The following is a 14,725-nucleotide window of genomic DNA, read 5'->3' as shown; positions in this document are numbered from 1 at the left end:
AGGGGGCAGAGACTCAAGTTTCTGGATCATTGGGTCCTCTTTTGGGGCAGGTGTGACCATTTACAAAAAGGACAGTTTACACTTGAATCCTAGGGGGACCAATATATTCTGGTGGGGAGATTTGCTGAGGCTACTGGGGAGACTTTAAACTAGAATGGTTGGGGAGTGGGAATCAATTTGAAGAGACGAGGGGAGAGGAGGTTAGTTCACAAATAGAGAAAGCTAGTAGACAGTGTGAGGGAGGATAGTCAGGTGATAGAGAAGGGGAGCACACTGACCGAAGATGTAGGGAAGAAGGAAGAAAATGATAATAAAGTTGTTTTGCACTGTCACGGATATACAGAGAGGAAGAGGTGGAGAGTTTCTTAAATGCATCTATTTTAATGATCGGAGCATTGTAAGAAAGGTGGATGAACTTAGAGCATGGATTGAAACCTGGAAATTCGATGTTGGGGCTATTAGTGAAACATGGTTGCAGGAGGGGTGTGATTGGCAACTAAATATTCCTGGATTTCATGCTTCAAGTGTGATAGAATTGGAGGGGCAAGAGGGGGAGGTGTTGCATTGCTTGTCAGAGAAAATATTACAGCGGTGCTCTGGCAGGATAGATTAGAGGGCTTATCTAGGGAGGCTACTTCGATGGAATTGAGGAATAGGAAAGGTGTAGTAACACTTATCGAGGTGTATTACAGACTAGCTAATGGGGAGCAAGAATTGGAGGAGCAAATTTGTTAGGAGATGGCAGATATTTGTAGTGTTATGAATGTACCACAGCTCTGAGGGGCCAAAGGGTGTGGGGTAGCCCCCTCCTTTGTGAGAATCACAAGATCACTATTGAGTCAGTTCAGAAGACCCAGGAAATGAGAGAGAGACGTTTGGAATGTCTTTACCCCTCCGGCGATATAAAGCTACGGGGAAACGGCCGTTGTCTCTTGGAGACGGAATTGTGTATTAAAGTACTGTGCTTCGTGGAAGCCCTCGGGCAAAGTGGGCTGTTTGGTGGAGGGATTGCATCATCCCTACCTGATTGACATCTGCGACCCTGTGAGTCAGGATAAAAGAGGGTCTGTGGGAACAGCCCCTCAGATGCACCAGAAGAAACGCTAGCAATCCTGTAACAGCAAAAGCCAGTGGGAAGGCCACGTGCGTCCATTTCCATTTGCCCCGGAATTGGTGGTCCTCTAGCACGGAAGAACGGTTTTTAGCTAACAACGGGGAAATCAACTCCCAACGACTCTCGAAGGATTGAAATCATAAAATGACTGGGCAAGTTTTAACCCGTCTTTCTCTCAAACCAAAACGCTGCAGCTTGAATGAACCAAAGTGACTTTTATATTTCCATCGGACAATACGTTATCCCCTAGACAACGATAGAGCTATTTCTTATGGATTATTATTGTACCCGCGCTTTTAGATTTAGTATTGATGACGTATATTATCTGTATGTTTGCATTGATATTATTTTTGTGTATTTTTATCAATAAATACTGTTAAAAATAGTACCATCAGACTTCAACGGACCTCTCTATCTTTGCTGGTAAGTGACCCAGTTACGGGGTACGTAACAGTAGTAAGAACAAGGTTGTGATTGTGGGAAATTTTAATTTTCTGCACATAAACTGGGAAGCCCATTCTGCCAAAGGGCTGGATGGTTTGGAGTTTGTAAAATGTGTGCAGGATAGTTTTTTGCAGCAATACATAGAGGTACCAACTAGAGAAGGGGCAGTGTTTCATCTCCTGTTCGGGAATGAGATAGGTCAGGTCAGGTGACTGAGGTGTGTGGTGGGGAGCACTTCGGGTCCAGTGATCTGAGGGGAGAGGGAATTAGTGAGAGTGAGGGGAGAGTGTGAGGTAGTCAGAGTCTGAGGGGAAAGGGATGTAGGGAGAGAGCAGGGGGAGAGGGAGGTGCCAAGAGACCGGGCAGAGAGGCAGTTGGTGAGAGTCCAAAGGGGAGAGGGAGGTGGTGATGGACCGAGGGGAGATGGAGAGGTAGAGACGGCCAAGCGGAGACGGTGAGGCAGGGACGGTCCGAGGGGGGAGGGTGAGGCAGGGACTGTCTGAGGGGAGCGGGTGAGGCAGGGACGGTCCGAGGGAGAGGGAGAGGCAGGGACTGTCCGAGGGGAGAGAGTGAGGCAGGGACGATCCGAGGGGAGAGGGTGAGGCAGGGACTGTCCGAGGGGAGAGGGTGAGACAGGGACGGTCCGAGGGGAGAGGGTGAGGCAGGGACTGTCCGAGGGGAGAGGGTGAGGCAGGGACAGTCCGAGGGGAGAGGGTGAGGCAGGGGCGGTCCGAGGGGAGAGGGTGAGGCAGGGACTGTCCGAGGGGAGAGGGTGAGGCAGGGACGGTCCGAAGGGAGAGGATGAGGCAGGGACGGTCCGAGGGGAGAGGGTGAGACAGGGACGGTCCGAGGGGAGAGGGTGAGGCAGGGACTGTCCGAGGGGAGAGGGTGAGGCAGGGACGGTCCGAGGGGAGAGGGTGAGGCAGGGACGGTCCGAGGGGAGAGGGTGAGGCAGTGACTGTCCGAGGGGAGAGGGTGAGGCAGGGACTGTCCGAGGGGAGAGGGTGAGGCAGGGACGGTCCGAGGGGAGAGGGTGAGGCCGGGACGGTCCGAGGGGAGAGGGTGAGGCAGGGACTGTCCGAGGGGAGAGGGTGAGGCAGGGACTGTCCGAGGGGAGAGGGTGAGGCAGGGACTGTCCGAGGGGAGAGGGTGAGGCAGGGACGGTCCGAGGGGAGAGGGTGAGGCAGGGACGGTCCGAGGGGAGAGGGTGAGGCAGTGACTGTCCGAGGGGAGAGGATGAGGCAGGGACTGTCCGAGGGGAGAGGGTGAGGCAGGGACTGTCCGAGGGGAGAGGGTGAGGCAGGGACGGTCCGAGGGGAGAGGGTGAGGCCGGGACGGTCCGAGGGGAGAGGGTGAGGCAGGGACTGTCCGAGGGGAGAGGGTGAGGCAGGGACGGTCCGAGGGGAGAGGGTGAGGCAGGGACGGTCCGAGGGGAGAGGGTGATCCAGGGACTGTCCGAGGGGAGAGTGTGAGGCAGGGACGGTCCGAGGGGAGAAGGTGAGGCAGGGACGGTCCGAGGGGGGAGGGTGAGGCAGGGACTGTCCGAGGGGAGAGGGTGAGGCAGGGACGGTCCGAGGGGAGAGGGTGTGGCAGGGACTGTCCGAGGGGGGAGGGTGAGGCAGGGACGGTCCGAGGGGGGAGGGTGAGGCAGGGACTGTCCTGGTGGGGAGGGTGAGGCAGGGACTGTCCGAGGGGGGAGGGTGAGGCAGTGACAGTCCGAGGGGGGAGGGTGAGGCAGGGACTGTCCGAGGGGAGAGGGTGAGGCAGGGACGGTCCGAGGGGAGAGGGTGAGGCAGGGACTGTCCGAGGGGAGAGGGTGAGGCAGGGACTGTCCGAGGGGGGAGGGTGAGGCAGGGACTGTCCGAGGGGGGAGGGTGAGGCAGGGACGGTCCGAGGGGGGAGGGTGAGGCAGGGACTGTCCGAGGGGAGAGGGTGAGGCAGGGACTGTCCGAGGGGGGAGGGTGAGGCAGGGACGGTCCGAGGGGGGAGGGTGAGGCAGTGACTGTCCGAGGGGAGAGGGTGAGGCAGGGTCTGTCCGAGGGGAGAGGGTGAGGCAGGGACTGTCCGAGGGGAGAGGGTGAGGCAGGGACTGTCCGAGGGGAGAGGGTGAGGCAGGGACGGTCCGAGGGGAGAGGGTGTGGCAGGGACTGTCCGAGGGGGGAGGGTGAGGCAGGGACGGTCCGAGGGGGGAGGGTGAGGCAGGGACTGTCCTGGTGGGGAGGGTGAGGCAGGGACTGTCCGAGGGGGGAGGGTGAGGCAGTGACAGTCCGAGGGGGGAGGGTGAGGCAGGGACTGTCCGAGGGGAGAGGGTGAGGCAGGGACGGTCCGAGGGGAGAGGGTGAGGCAGGGACTGTCCGAGGGGAGAGGGTGAGGCAGGGACTGTCCGAGGGGGGAGGGTGAGGCAGGGACTGTCCGAGGGGGGAGGGTGAGGCAGGGACGGTCCGAGGGGGGAGGGTGAGGCAGGGACTGTCCGAGGGGAGAGGGTGAGGCAGGGACTGTCCGAGGGGGGAGGGTGAGGCAGGGACGGTCCGAGGGGGGAGGGTGAGGCAGTGACTGTCCGAGGGGAGAGGGTGAGGCAGGGTCTGTCCGAGGGGAGAGGGTGAGGCAGGGACTGTCCGAGGGGAGAGGGTGAGGCAGGGACTGTCCGAGGGGAGAGGGTGAGGCAGGGACGGTCCGAGAGGAGAGGGTGAGGCAGGGACTGTCAGAGGGGAGAGGGTGAGACAGGGACGGTCCGAGGGGAGAGGGTGAGGCAGGGACTGTCCGAGGGGAGAGGGTGAGGCAGGGACGGTCCGAGGGGAGAGGGTGAGGCAGTGACTGTCCGAGGGGAGAGGGTGAGGCAGGGACTGTCCGAGGGGAGAGGGTGAGGCAGGGACTGTCCGAGGGGAGAGGGTGAGGCAGGGACGGTCCGAGGGGAGAGGGTGAGGCCGGGACGGTCCGAGGGGAGAGGGTGAGGCAGTGACTGTCCGAGGGGAGAGGGTGAGGCAGGGACTGTCCGAGGGGAGAGGGTGAGGCAGGGACTGTCCGAGGGGAGAGGGTGAGGCAGGGACGGTCCGAGGGGAGAGGGTGAGGCCGGGACGGTCCGAGGGGAGAGGGTGAGGCAGGGACTGTCCGAGGGGAGAGGGTGAGGCAGGGATGGTCCAAGGGGAGAGGGTGTGACAGGGACTGTCCGAGGGGAGAGGGTGAGACAGGGCTGTCCGAGGGGAGAAGGTGAGGCAGGGACGGTCCGAGGGGAGAGGGTGAGGCAGGGACTGTCCGAGGGGGGAGGGTGAGGCAGGGACTGTCCGAGGGGAGAGGGTGAGGCAGGGACGGTCCGAGGGGAGAGGGCGAGGCATGGTCGGTCCGAGGGGAGAGGGCGAGGCAGGGACTGTCCGAGGGGAGAGGGCGAGGCAGGGACTGTCCGAGGGGAGAGGGAGAGGCAGGGGAGGACTGAGGGGAGTGGGGAGAGTCTGGAGAGGATCGAGAGGAGGGGAGAGATGTGGGGGACCGAGGTGGGGGGTGGTAAAGGAGACTCGGAGGGGAGAGGTACTCAGGAAGGGAGAGGAGGGGAGATAGACCCCATGCTGAGAGAGCATAAGGGAGGGACCAAGGGGAGAGATTGCGAGGGAGGAAGAGATGGAGTGGTTCTTATGTCCATAAGAAGAGTATGAGTTAAGAGGGAGGGAGACCCCATGTTGAGAGGGAGAAAGGGAGAATTCAAGGGGAGTACGAGGTAAGGATGGACCGAGGACAGATGGAGGTAGGGAGTATCCGAAGGGTGAGACCTTGGGGAGGGAGGGAGGCACCAAGGGGAGAGAGTGTGAGGGAACAGCAAGGGAGTAGTGAGTTAGGGTGAGATCAAGGGGTGAAGGAGGTAGAGACGGTGCTGAGGGAGGTAGGGAGAAGCCAAGTGGAGAGCCTGAGGGTTGTGTGAATAAGGGAAAGACAGAGAGGAGTTGGAGGGAGAGAGAGACCAAGCGGAGAGGGATGTATGCAGAGATCGAGTTGAGGGGAAGGTTGGGGGGACTGAGGAAGGAGAGGGTAGGGAGCGACTGAGGGAAAGGGTGGCAGAGGGAGACCAATGGAGGGAGGCAGATGGAGAGTGACCAAGGGGAGATGAAGTTAGGAGGAGACCGAGTGGAGGGGGTAGTGTGGAGATTCTGAATAGAGAAGCAGGCAGAGACCGAGGGGTGAGGACGGTAGGAAGTGACCGAGGGGTGAGGGAGGTAGGGAGAGTCTGAGGGAAAGTGGTTGGAGGAGTCTGAAGGGAGAGATTGAGGGAAGTAGGAGTTTGGCGGATATGGAGGAAAAGCGAGACCGAGGTGGGAGGGGTAGGTGGAGTTGACTATGGTAGGAAGAAATGGAGGGTAGTAGGGTGTGTGAGTGGAAAGGGAGGTAGGGAGCAACTCAGGAGAGGAAGAAAGGGAATGACCAGAGGGGATGATGGTAAGGAGAAATCGAAGGGAGGCAGAGTGAGGACGTGTAGAGGTGGGGAGAGGGAGGTACAGCATGTTTGAGGGGAGAGGGTGGTAGGGAGAGGCTGAGGCACGAATAAGGTGGGGAGAGACTGTGGGGAGAACATAAGGAGAGAAGAAGGGTAGGGGATGTTGGGGTGCGACCAAGGGTAGAGGTAGGGGGACACCAGTTGGAGAGGTAGGTAGGGAAGGATGGAGGGGAGATGTGGTTTGTGGGAGACCGAGGGAAGGGGGATGTGCACAGAGACTAAGGGGATGGGGAGGTTGGGAAAGTCTGAGGGGAGAAGCAGGTAGGGAGAGACTGAGGGGATAGGGAAGTAGGGAGAGTGAGGAGATAGGGAAGTAGGGAGAGGCTGAGGGGAAAGAAATGTTGGAGGAGGCCAAGGGGTGAAGAAATGAGGGAGGCGAGGGTGAGTTTGTGGTGTCCGAGGGGATGCAGAGATAGAGAGAAGGAGACCAAGGGGGGTGGGTGGCAGAGTGATCGAGGGGGAAGGTAAGTGAATGGGTGGGTGAAATGAGAAGCTGGGAGGTGATAGGTGGAGCCAGGGGAGGGTAAGTGAGTGGGAGGGTGACGTGAGAAGCTGGGAGGTGATAGGTGGAGTCAGGCGAGGGGGAGGGTAAGTGAGTGGGAGGGTGACGTGAGAAGCTGGGAGGTGATAGGTGGAGCCAGGCGAGGGGGAAGGTAAGTGAGTGGGAGGGTGAAGTGAGAAACTGGAAGGTGACAGGTGAAGCCAGGAGGTTGGGAAGGTCAAGTGCTGGACAAGAAAGTAACTCATAGGAGAGGAGAGTGAATACCATTGGAGAAACGGAAAGAGGAGGAGACCTGGGGAAGTTTAAAGCAGGTGAGAAGTAAAAGATCAGAATGGGAATATAGGGAGGGAGTGGAGTTAAATTTGTTCACCGGAAAGTGAAATCGATATTCATACCATCAGGTTGGAGTGTACCCAGATGGAATATGAGGTGTTGCTCCTCCACCTTGAGGGTGGCCTCATCTTGACTCCATGCTTTTACCGATCCTGTGCAGTGGCCCCTCCATATCAGATGGTGAGACAACCAGTTACAATGCTCTCCAAGGCACAGCTGTAGAAGTTTACTCGAGTCTTTGGTAACAAAGCAAATCTCCTCAAACTTCTAATCAGTTATAGCTGCTGGCATGCCTTCTTCATGATTGGGTCAATGTGTGGGACACAGAATGGATCTTCAGAGATGTTGACAGCTTCTCTCCACCCACCACCACCCTACCCGTTCCACGTTATTTACACCCACTGACCAATTCAAGATGGTGCCTGATATGCTGTCTGGAGAGTGTTGTTCAATAGAGGTCAAGATGGTATCTGGTGTCTGGAGAGTGTTGTACAATCGATGGTCAAGATGGTGTCTGGGGAGTGTTGTACAATAGATGGTCAAGATGGTGTCTGGGGAGTGTTGTACAATAGATGGTCAAGATGGTGTCTGGGGAGTGTTGTAGAATAGATGGTCAAGATGGTGTCTGGGGAGTGTTGTAGAATAGATGGTCAAGATGGTGTCTGGGGAGTGTTGTAGAATAGATGGTCAAGATGGTGTCTGGGGAGTGTTGTAGAATAGATGGTCAAGATGGTGTCTGGGGAGTGTTGTAGAATAGATGGTCAAGATGGTGTCTGGGGAGTGTTGTACAATAGATGGTCAAGATGGTGTCTGGGGAATGTTGCAGAATAGATGGTCAAAATGACACCCTACTGCGATCTGTGTCAAGATCTTGCCTCAGATTTAGGCCTTGTTATCAGTTCGTAGGAATGGTTTTAGGGACAGAGTGGAATCATGGGTCAGATACAGAAGTCTGAAAGCACATACCACCAGGCTGAAGGACAGCTTCTACCCCCAACGTCATCAGACTCTTGAACAGACATCTTGTACGATAAGAGGATCTGTCCTGGGACCAGTATGTAAGTGTCATTACAAAGAAGGCATGGCAGCTCCTCTACTTTCTGAGAAGTTTGCACAGATTCAGTCTGTCACCTAAAGCTTTGACCAACGTCTATAGATGTGTGGTGGAGAGTATTTCTGACTGGTTGCATGACAGCCTGGTATGGAAACACCAATGACCAAGATCAGAACAGTAGTGGATGCAGCCCAGTCCATCACAGGAAAAGCCCTCCCCACCATTAAACACATCTACAAGCAGCATCCATCATCAAAGACCGCACCATCCAGTCCATGCTCTCTTCTCACTGCTGCCATCGGGAAGGAGGTACAGGAGCCGTAGCTCCCACACGACCCTTCAAACCATCAGGCTCCTGAACCCGTGTGGATAATATCTTAATCTACCACCAACCCTGGCAGGACGTCCATGCACCCACCACTCTCTGTGTGTAAGAAAAAAATAAAGAAAAAAACTTAGCTTTGAAAATTTTGACCCCTGGTATTAGCCACATCCGTCCTGGGGGTGAAATAGCTGGCTGTTCATTCGATCCATTCCTCTTCCCATCCTTCACACCTTTATCGAGTCCCCTCTCATCCTCCTTCACTCCAGTGATAAAAGCCTGAGCACACTCTCGAAAGCTTCCACATCCTTCCTATAATGAGGTGAGCAGAACCACCCAACCCAGTCTGCCCTGACACACATGGGGAGCAGGGAAACATTGTAAAGGCCACGGTGGGGAGGAAGGGAATGGGGAAGAGTGGAGGGGAAAGACTGGGGTGGAGGGAAGACCATGGGGAGAGGTAGGAGAGTGGGGAGGGGCATCAGTGGAAGGGAAAGTGGAGGGAGACCGGAGGTGGGGGATGGGATTAAGGTCTGTTGTGTGGGATGAAGCGAGGTGATTGCAGGTGGGGGAGTTTCTGCAAGTTTCTGTCTCAGCCATGCACTACTGTGCCTTGGAAATACATTGCTGCTCCTTCAGTGTCACTGGGTCAAAATCCTGGAACTCCGGATCAGCATTGTGGGTGTCCCCACACATCAAGGATTGCAACCGTTCAGGAAGGCAGCTCACTATAACCACCACCTTCTCCAGGAAACCTCTGGAGGGGCAGTTATACACTGGCTCAGCCTCTGAAACTCTCACCCTTTTGATGAAAAAATCAACAAAATTACTGGTGCTCAAGGGTTGCTAATGCGAGGGGATGGGAGTGGAGGAGGGATGTTGAGATGAGACTGGACTGGAGGGATGCTGAGAGGTGACTGGAGTGGAGGAGGAATGTTGAGACGGGAATGGACTGGAGGAGGAATGCTGAGTGGAGTGGAGGGGATGTTGAGAGGGGAATAGAGAGGTGGGGATTCTGAGAGGGGGCTGGAGTGCAATAAGGATGCTAAGAAGGGATGGTGTGGAGTGGGCGATTCTGAGAGGGGGCTGGAGTGGAGGAGGGAAGTTGAGAGGGGAGTAGAAGAGGGATGTTGAGGGGACTGGAGTGGAGGGGGAATGCTGAGAGGGGACTCGACTGAAGGAGGGATGCTGAGAGGGGACTGGAGTGGAGGGGCATGTTAAGAAGGGACTAGAGCGCAGGAGGGATGCTGAGAGGGGATTGGAGTGGAAGAGGGATGATTAGAGGGGACTGGAGTGGAGGGGCATGTTAAGAGGGGACTGGAGTGGAGGAGGGATGCTGAGAGGGGATTCCAGTGGAGAAGGGATGTTGAGTGTGGACGAGAGTGCAGGAGGGATGCTGAGAGGGGATTGGCGTGGAAGGGGATGTTAAGAGGGGACTGGAGTGGAGGGGGATGTTAAGAGGGGACTGGAGTGGAGGGGGATGTTAAGAGGGGAGTTGAGAGGCAGGGGGATGTTGGGAGGGGACTGGAGTGGAGGGAGGATGCTGAGAGGGGATTGGAGTAGAGGCGGGATGATGAAATGGTTAGGCCATTTAGAAAAGAGATGCGGAAAAACTTATTCACCCAGAGAGTGGTGGATATGTGGAATGCTCTGCCCCAGAATGCAGTGGAGGCCAAGTCTCTGGATGCTTTCAAGAGAGAGTTAGATAGAGCTCTTATAGATAGCGGGGTCAAGGGATATGGGGAGAGGGCAGGAACGGGGTACTGATTGTGTACGATCAGCCATGACCACAGTAAATGGTGGTGCTGGCTAGAAGGGCCGAATGGCCTACTCCTGCACCATCTGTCAATTGTCTATTGAGTTGGGGCTGGAGCGGAGAAGGGAATCTGAGAGGCTGCTGGTGTGGAGGAGGGGTGTTGAGAGGGGACTGGAGTGGAGGAGGGGTGTTGAGAGGGGACTGGAGTGGAGGGGTGATGTTGAGAGAGGGCTATGGACAGTGGGGGGTTGAGGAAGTTTCCAGATCTTTCCCTCCAAATTACATATTGCCATGCCTTGGAAATACATTGCTGCTCCTTCAGTGTCACTGGGTCAAAACCCTGGAACTCCGGATCATCATTGTGGGTGTCCCCACACATCAAGGATTGCAACAGGCCAAGGACAGGCCACCACCACCACCTTCTCAAGGGAACCTCTGGAGGGGCAGTTATACACTGGTTCAGCCTCTGAAACTCACGTCTCTTCAAGGAATAACAATAAATATTGTTGCCCGGGGTTGATGAGGGTGGAAGTGCAGATGGGGGTTGTGGTTGGCAGAGAAAGAGGATGGGGATGTGAGCTGGACATTAACACTGAACACCGTTCTGTCCCTCAGTCACAGACTCCACACTCGGTGATCCGTGTGTAAACCACACCGTCCTGGATCAGCCCTGGAGGAGCACGGATTGTTCCAACACTGAGTGTACTGGTGGACAATGGATGGATGATGGAAATCTTGAAGTGGGATGGTACAGATTTAACAGGTAAAGTGAGGAGATAATCACTGAGAAACTGGACACAGAAGGGGAATGTAAACAGGGGAACAAGGGGTGTGTGAATGGGAAATGCAGGGAGACCGGGATCATCAGTGACTACACTGAGATGGGGAGTAAATACAGGGAGAGGGGAGATCCCACATTCTCGAGGTAGAGACAAGGGGGAGGTACAACAGAGAGGGAATTCCCAGGATTGGGGTTATTGACCAGAGACAGGGTACGGACAGGGTGAGTGTAATTTCCCATGTCTCTCTGAGTGAATAAACTCCCTCAGATCAGGGACTGACTCTCTGATTGTTGTTTCAGTTCTGGAGGATGGAAGATTCCCGAGACGGTCGTTCCACGATATCACTGCTCCGGGGACTACCCAGGCTGGTTAAACGGTAGGGTCAGAGTTTACATCAGTGGGGCTCGGTTATTTTTGGGGAGGGTCAAACTGATGACCCGGATTTCTTCAGATAGGTTTCAGTGAGATCCCCCAGACGTTTGACAAGGTCCCTCATGGGGGGCACATTCAGAAGATGAAGGTGCTGCTGTGGGGAGGGTGGGGTGGAGAGGGAGAGGGCAGCAGCTCAGTGCTGACTGAGGCCGGACCGGACCGTGGGTTGTGAACCACTGATTTACAGTGGGTCCTGATTCACATTCCCCGCTGTACTGTGGGACCGGGTACATTTTACAGTGTTTATAAATCTCATTCCAGGTCCCCATCCCAACGTGGGAGAGGGGGAGGTGAGCAGGACCGTCTGCTTTGCTTCTAGTGGATCCACCTGTCACTGGAGACTTTGGATCAATATGAAGAACTGCTCCGGTTTCTTTGTGTATCGGCTGTGGCAAACAGCCTGGAGTAACGCTGTGTTCTGTACAGGTAGGTCACCGTTCCCCAGTGACACAGCAGTGTGGTAGTTGTGGGGAAATTCTGGGACGTCCTGAGTCACCAACACACACCACAGGCTGAGTTTTCCAGTCGGCTGCCCTGCCCGTGGTCTGTGATCACCTTTCCCGTATCCCCCTTCACACCGGGGTCAGAATGAAACTGCCCAGTCTGACCTGTGACAGAGATCATCGAACACAGAACAGTACAGCACAGCACAGGCCCTTCGGCCCACAATGCTGTGTCAGCTGCCGGGAGAGAGTCTACCCATCCACTGGAGTGAGGGAGGGTGAGGCTGACAGGAAATGGGGGGCGCAGTGGTGAGATTGAGTGGAGGGTGGAGTGAGTCTGACAGGAAATGGAGGGAGCAGTGGTGAGAGTGAGGGGAGAGTGGAGTGAGGCTGACAGGAAATGGAGGAAGGAGTGGTGAGATTGAGTGGAGGGTGGAGTGAGTCTGACAGGAAATGGAGGGAGCAGTGGTGAGAGTGAGGGGAGGGTGGAGGGAGGCTGACAGGAAATGGAGGGAGTGAGGGGTGAGTGAGGGGAGGGTGGAGTGAGGCTGACAGGAAATGGAGGGAGGGATGGGAGACAGGTGTGGGGAAGAAAGAGAGGGGCAGAGGGGACGGGGAGGGGGTAAGAGGGAGAGGCCTGATTTTATCTGCTCCGATCGCCGATACATAAATCACAAAACGTTGTTTAAAGTTTCTCCAGTTCCCCAACAAATGAAGTGTCGGTGGCGACTGCAGCCCCTCCATTTGTAAAACTGTTAGCAAACAACAAAACAACACAAACTCAGTTTTTTCCGATTATCTTCGATTCTCCCGGAGAAAACGTATTATCTATGGAAAGAACAAGCACATCCCTTCAGGTTCGGCACGCCACCCTGTTAAATGTCACACTTGTGATGTTGTGCTGCAGTGGTGTGAGTGCTTGCTGACTGTCTCCGGTTATATTGAGGTCGTAATGTTTATGGGTTCATTGCCATTCAGAAATGTGATGGCGGAGGGGAAGAAGCTGTTCCTGAAACATTACGTCTGCCTTCAGGCTCCTCATGGTGGTAGCAATGAGAAGAAAGCACGTCCTGGGTTTGAGGATCCTTGATGATGGATGCCACCTTTCTGAGCCTTTGCTTTCTGAGGGTGTGCTCTTGATCAATGTAAAAAACAGCCAAATTAAATCCATTTTTTAGATATATAAGCCCACTCCCGCAGTGGAGCATCGGCCATCAGGAGCAGCTCAACAGAGTCTCCCATCCTGGGTCAGTCGTTCACTTTATCATCAGGTGTAGCCCTTCTTCTGGATGTGTCCTTCATCTCCCGGGAATGAGATGTCTGGAGCTTCTGTTACCGTTCATGAAGCTGTAGGTTTTTACGGGATGTTAGCCCGATGCCAACCCTCCTCCTTTCACTGCTGGGCTTGGGGCCATCCATAGCAGAGTTATTCACAAGATCCGATAAACATATATGAACCATATAACAATTACAGCACGGAAACAGGCCATCTCATCCCTTCTAGTCCGTGCCGAAAGCTTACTCTCACCTAGGCCCATTGACCTGCTTTCAGTCCATAACCCTCCATTCCTTTCCTGTCCATATACCTATCCAATTTTATTTTAAATGAACCTGCCTCTACCACTTCTACTGGAAACTCGTTCCACACATCTACCGCTCTCTGAGTAAAGGAATTCCCCCTTGTGTTACCCCTAAACTTTTGCCCCCTGTGGTGCACTACATATACCTGTCTGGACACGCCTGAGGAGGGAGAGAGGTGTGGAAGAGGCTGAGGCTGAGGGAGTCAGGGAGAGACCGAGGTGAGGGGGAGGAACTGATAGGCTAAGGGGAGGCAGTGACATGGAGGGACGGAGGAAACGGTGAGACAGGGAGCGCCCGAGGGGAAGGGGAGATGGGGAGAGGCCGAGGGGACAGTGAGACCGGTGTTGTATTCTATATATTAATACATTCCGGGGGTTTCTAATAACGAAACATATTCTGGAAGAATAGAATTTTATTGACAACAGCAGCAAAACCACACGAGTCTCACAGGGCCATGCTTCTCGAAGTTTCTCGATCTTTCTCAGATTTCTGCACCTGCTCAGAACTCTCTCCAATCACGGTCTGACACGTGACATCTCCACCACAGGGTGCGCCCGAGGTGTGGGGTAGAGGGGGAGAGAGAGTGAGATGGGCAGAGAGGAGGGGGAGAAGTTGGGAGAGGGAGAGGGAAAGAGGGAGGGGCAGAGGGGAGAGGGAGATGGTGAGGGTCCGAGGAAAGGGGATGACGGGGAGATGCAGAGGGGAAGGGGAGACAGGGAGTGGGAGTGGGAGTGACGTTGAGGATGAGGGGAGAGGGAGATGGTGAGGGTCTGAGGAGAGGGGGAGATGGTGAGGGTCCGAGGAAAGGGGGAGACGGGGAGATGCAGAGGGGAAGTGGAGACGTGGAGAGATTAGTGAAAGGGACACTCCAACTGGGGGAAGGAAGGAGTGACTGACCGGAGAGTGATTCAGACAGAGAGAGGGACACGTGACAAGATGGATTTGCCCGACAAGGGTTGGAGGTATTAAACAGGAAATTAGAGGGGATCAGAGACAAGTGAGCCGAGTCTGGGTTTGACCATCACCCCAGCAGGGTCTGCAAGCTCCAGTACAGATTCCCAGGCGGAGACAACTCAGGAAATCCGGATATCAGTGACTGGAGGGCCTGATTAGGGTTTGACCACCCCCACCCCCCCCCCAGCAAGGTCTGCGAGCTCGGGTAACTGTGGTGGGGATCATTGAAGGGAACGATCTTTCTCTCCTTCAGCCCCAAATATTCTCCTGGGCTTTGACTGAGAGTAGTGACCGGTCACAGACATTCACCAGGGAGAGTTGCTGAACAGGGACTGGATGGTTTTGGTATCTCTTCAGATCAAAGACCTCCTTTCCAAATTTTTGTTCCAGTGGCTACCCATTTCAATTCAACTCCCCATTCCCATTCCCACATGTCTGTCCAAGGACTCCTGCACTCACCTGATGAGGCCAGAATCAGGATGGAGGGGTAACACCTCACATTCCTTCTGGGTAGCCTCCATCCTGATG

At 55.3% G+C, this 14,725-nt stretch overlaps 1 protein-coding gene across 1 annotated transcript in view; it reads left to right on the top strand.

Moving 5' to 3' along the window:
* LOC132389391 (uncharacterized) overlaps positions 1-14,725 on the top strand; it is a 30,346-nt gene that overhangs the window by 8,444 nt on the left and 7,177 nt on the right. The window contains exons 3-5 of the mRNA XM_059961918.1: positions 10,621-10,768; positions 11,087-11,163; positions 11,481-11,645. Of these exons, the coding sequence (XP_059817901.1) occupies positions 10,621-10,768; positions 11,087-11,163; positions 11,481-11,645 (390 nt within the window). The remainder of the gene's footprint in view (positions 1-10,620; positions 10,769-11,086; positions 11,164-11,480; positions 11,646-14,725) is intronic.

Source organism: Hypanus sabinus, unplaced genomic scaffold, assembly GCF_030144855.1.
Source record: "Hypanus sabinus isolate sHypSab1 unplaced genomic scaffold, sHypSab1.hap1 scaffold_556, whole genome shotgun sequence".
Taxonomy (NCBI): Eukaryota; Metazoa; Chordata; class Chondrichthyes; order Myliobatiformes; family Dasyatidae; genus Hypanus; species Hypanus sabinus.
The sequence above is the reverse complement of the archived record's forward strand: the minus strand, read 5'-3'. Positions and strand labels throughout refer to the sequence as shown.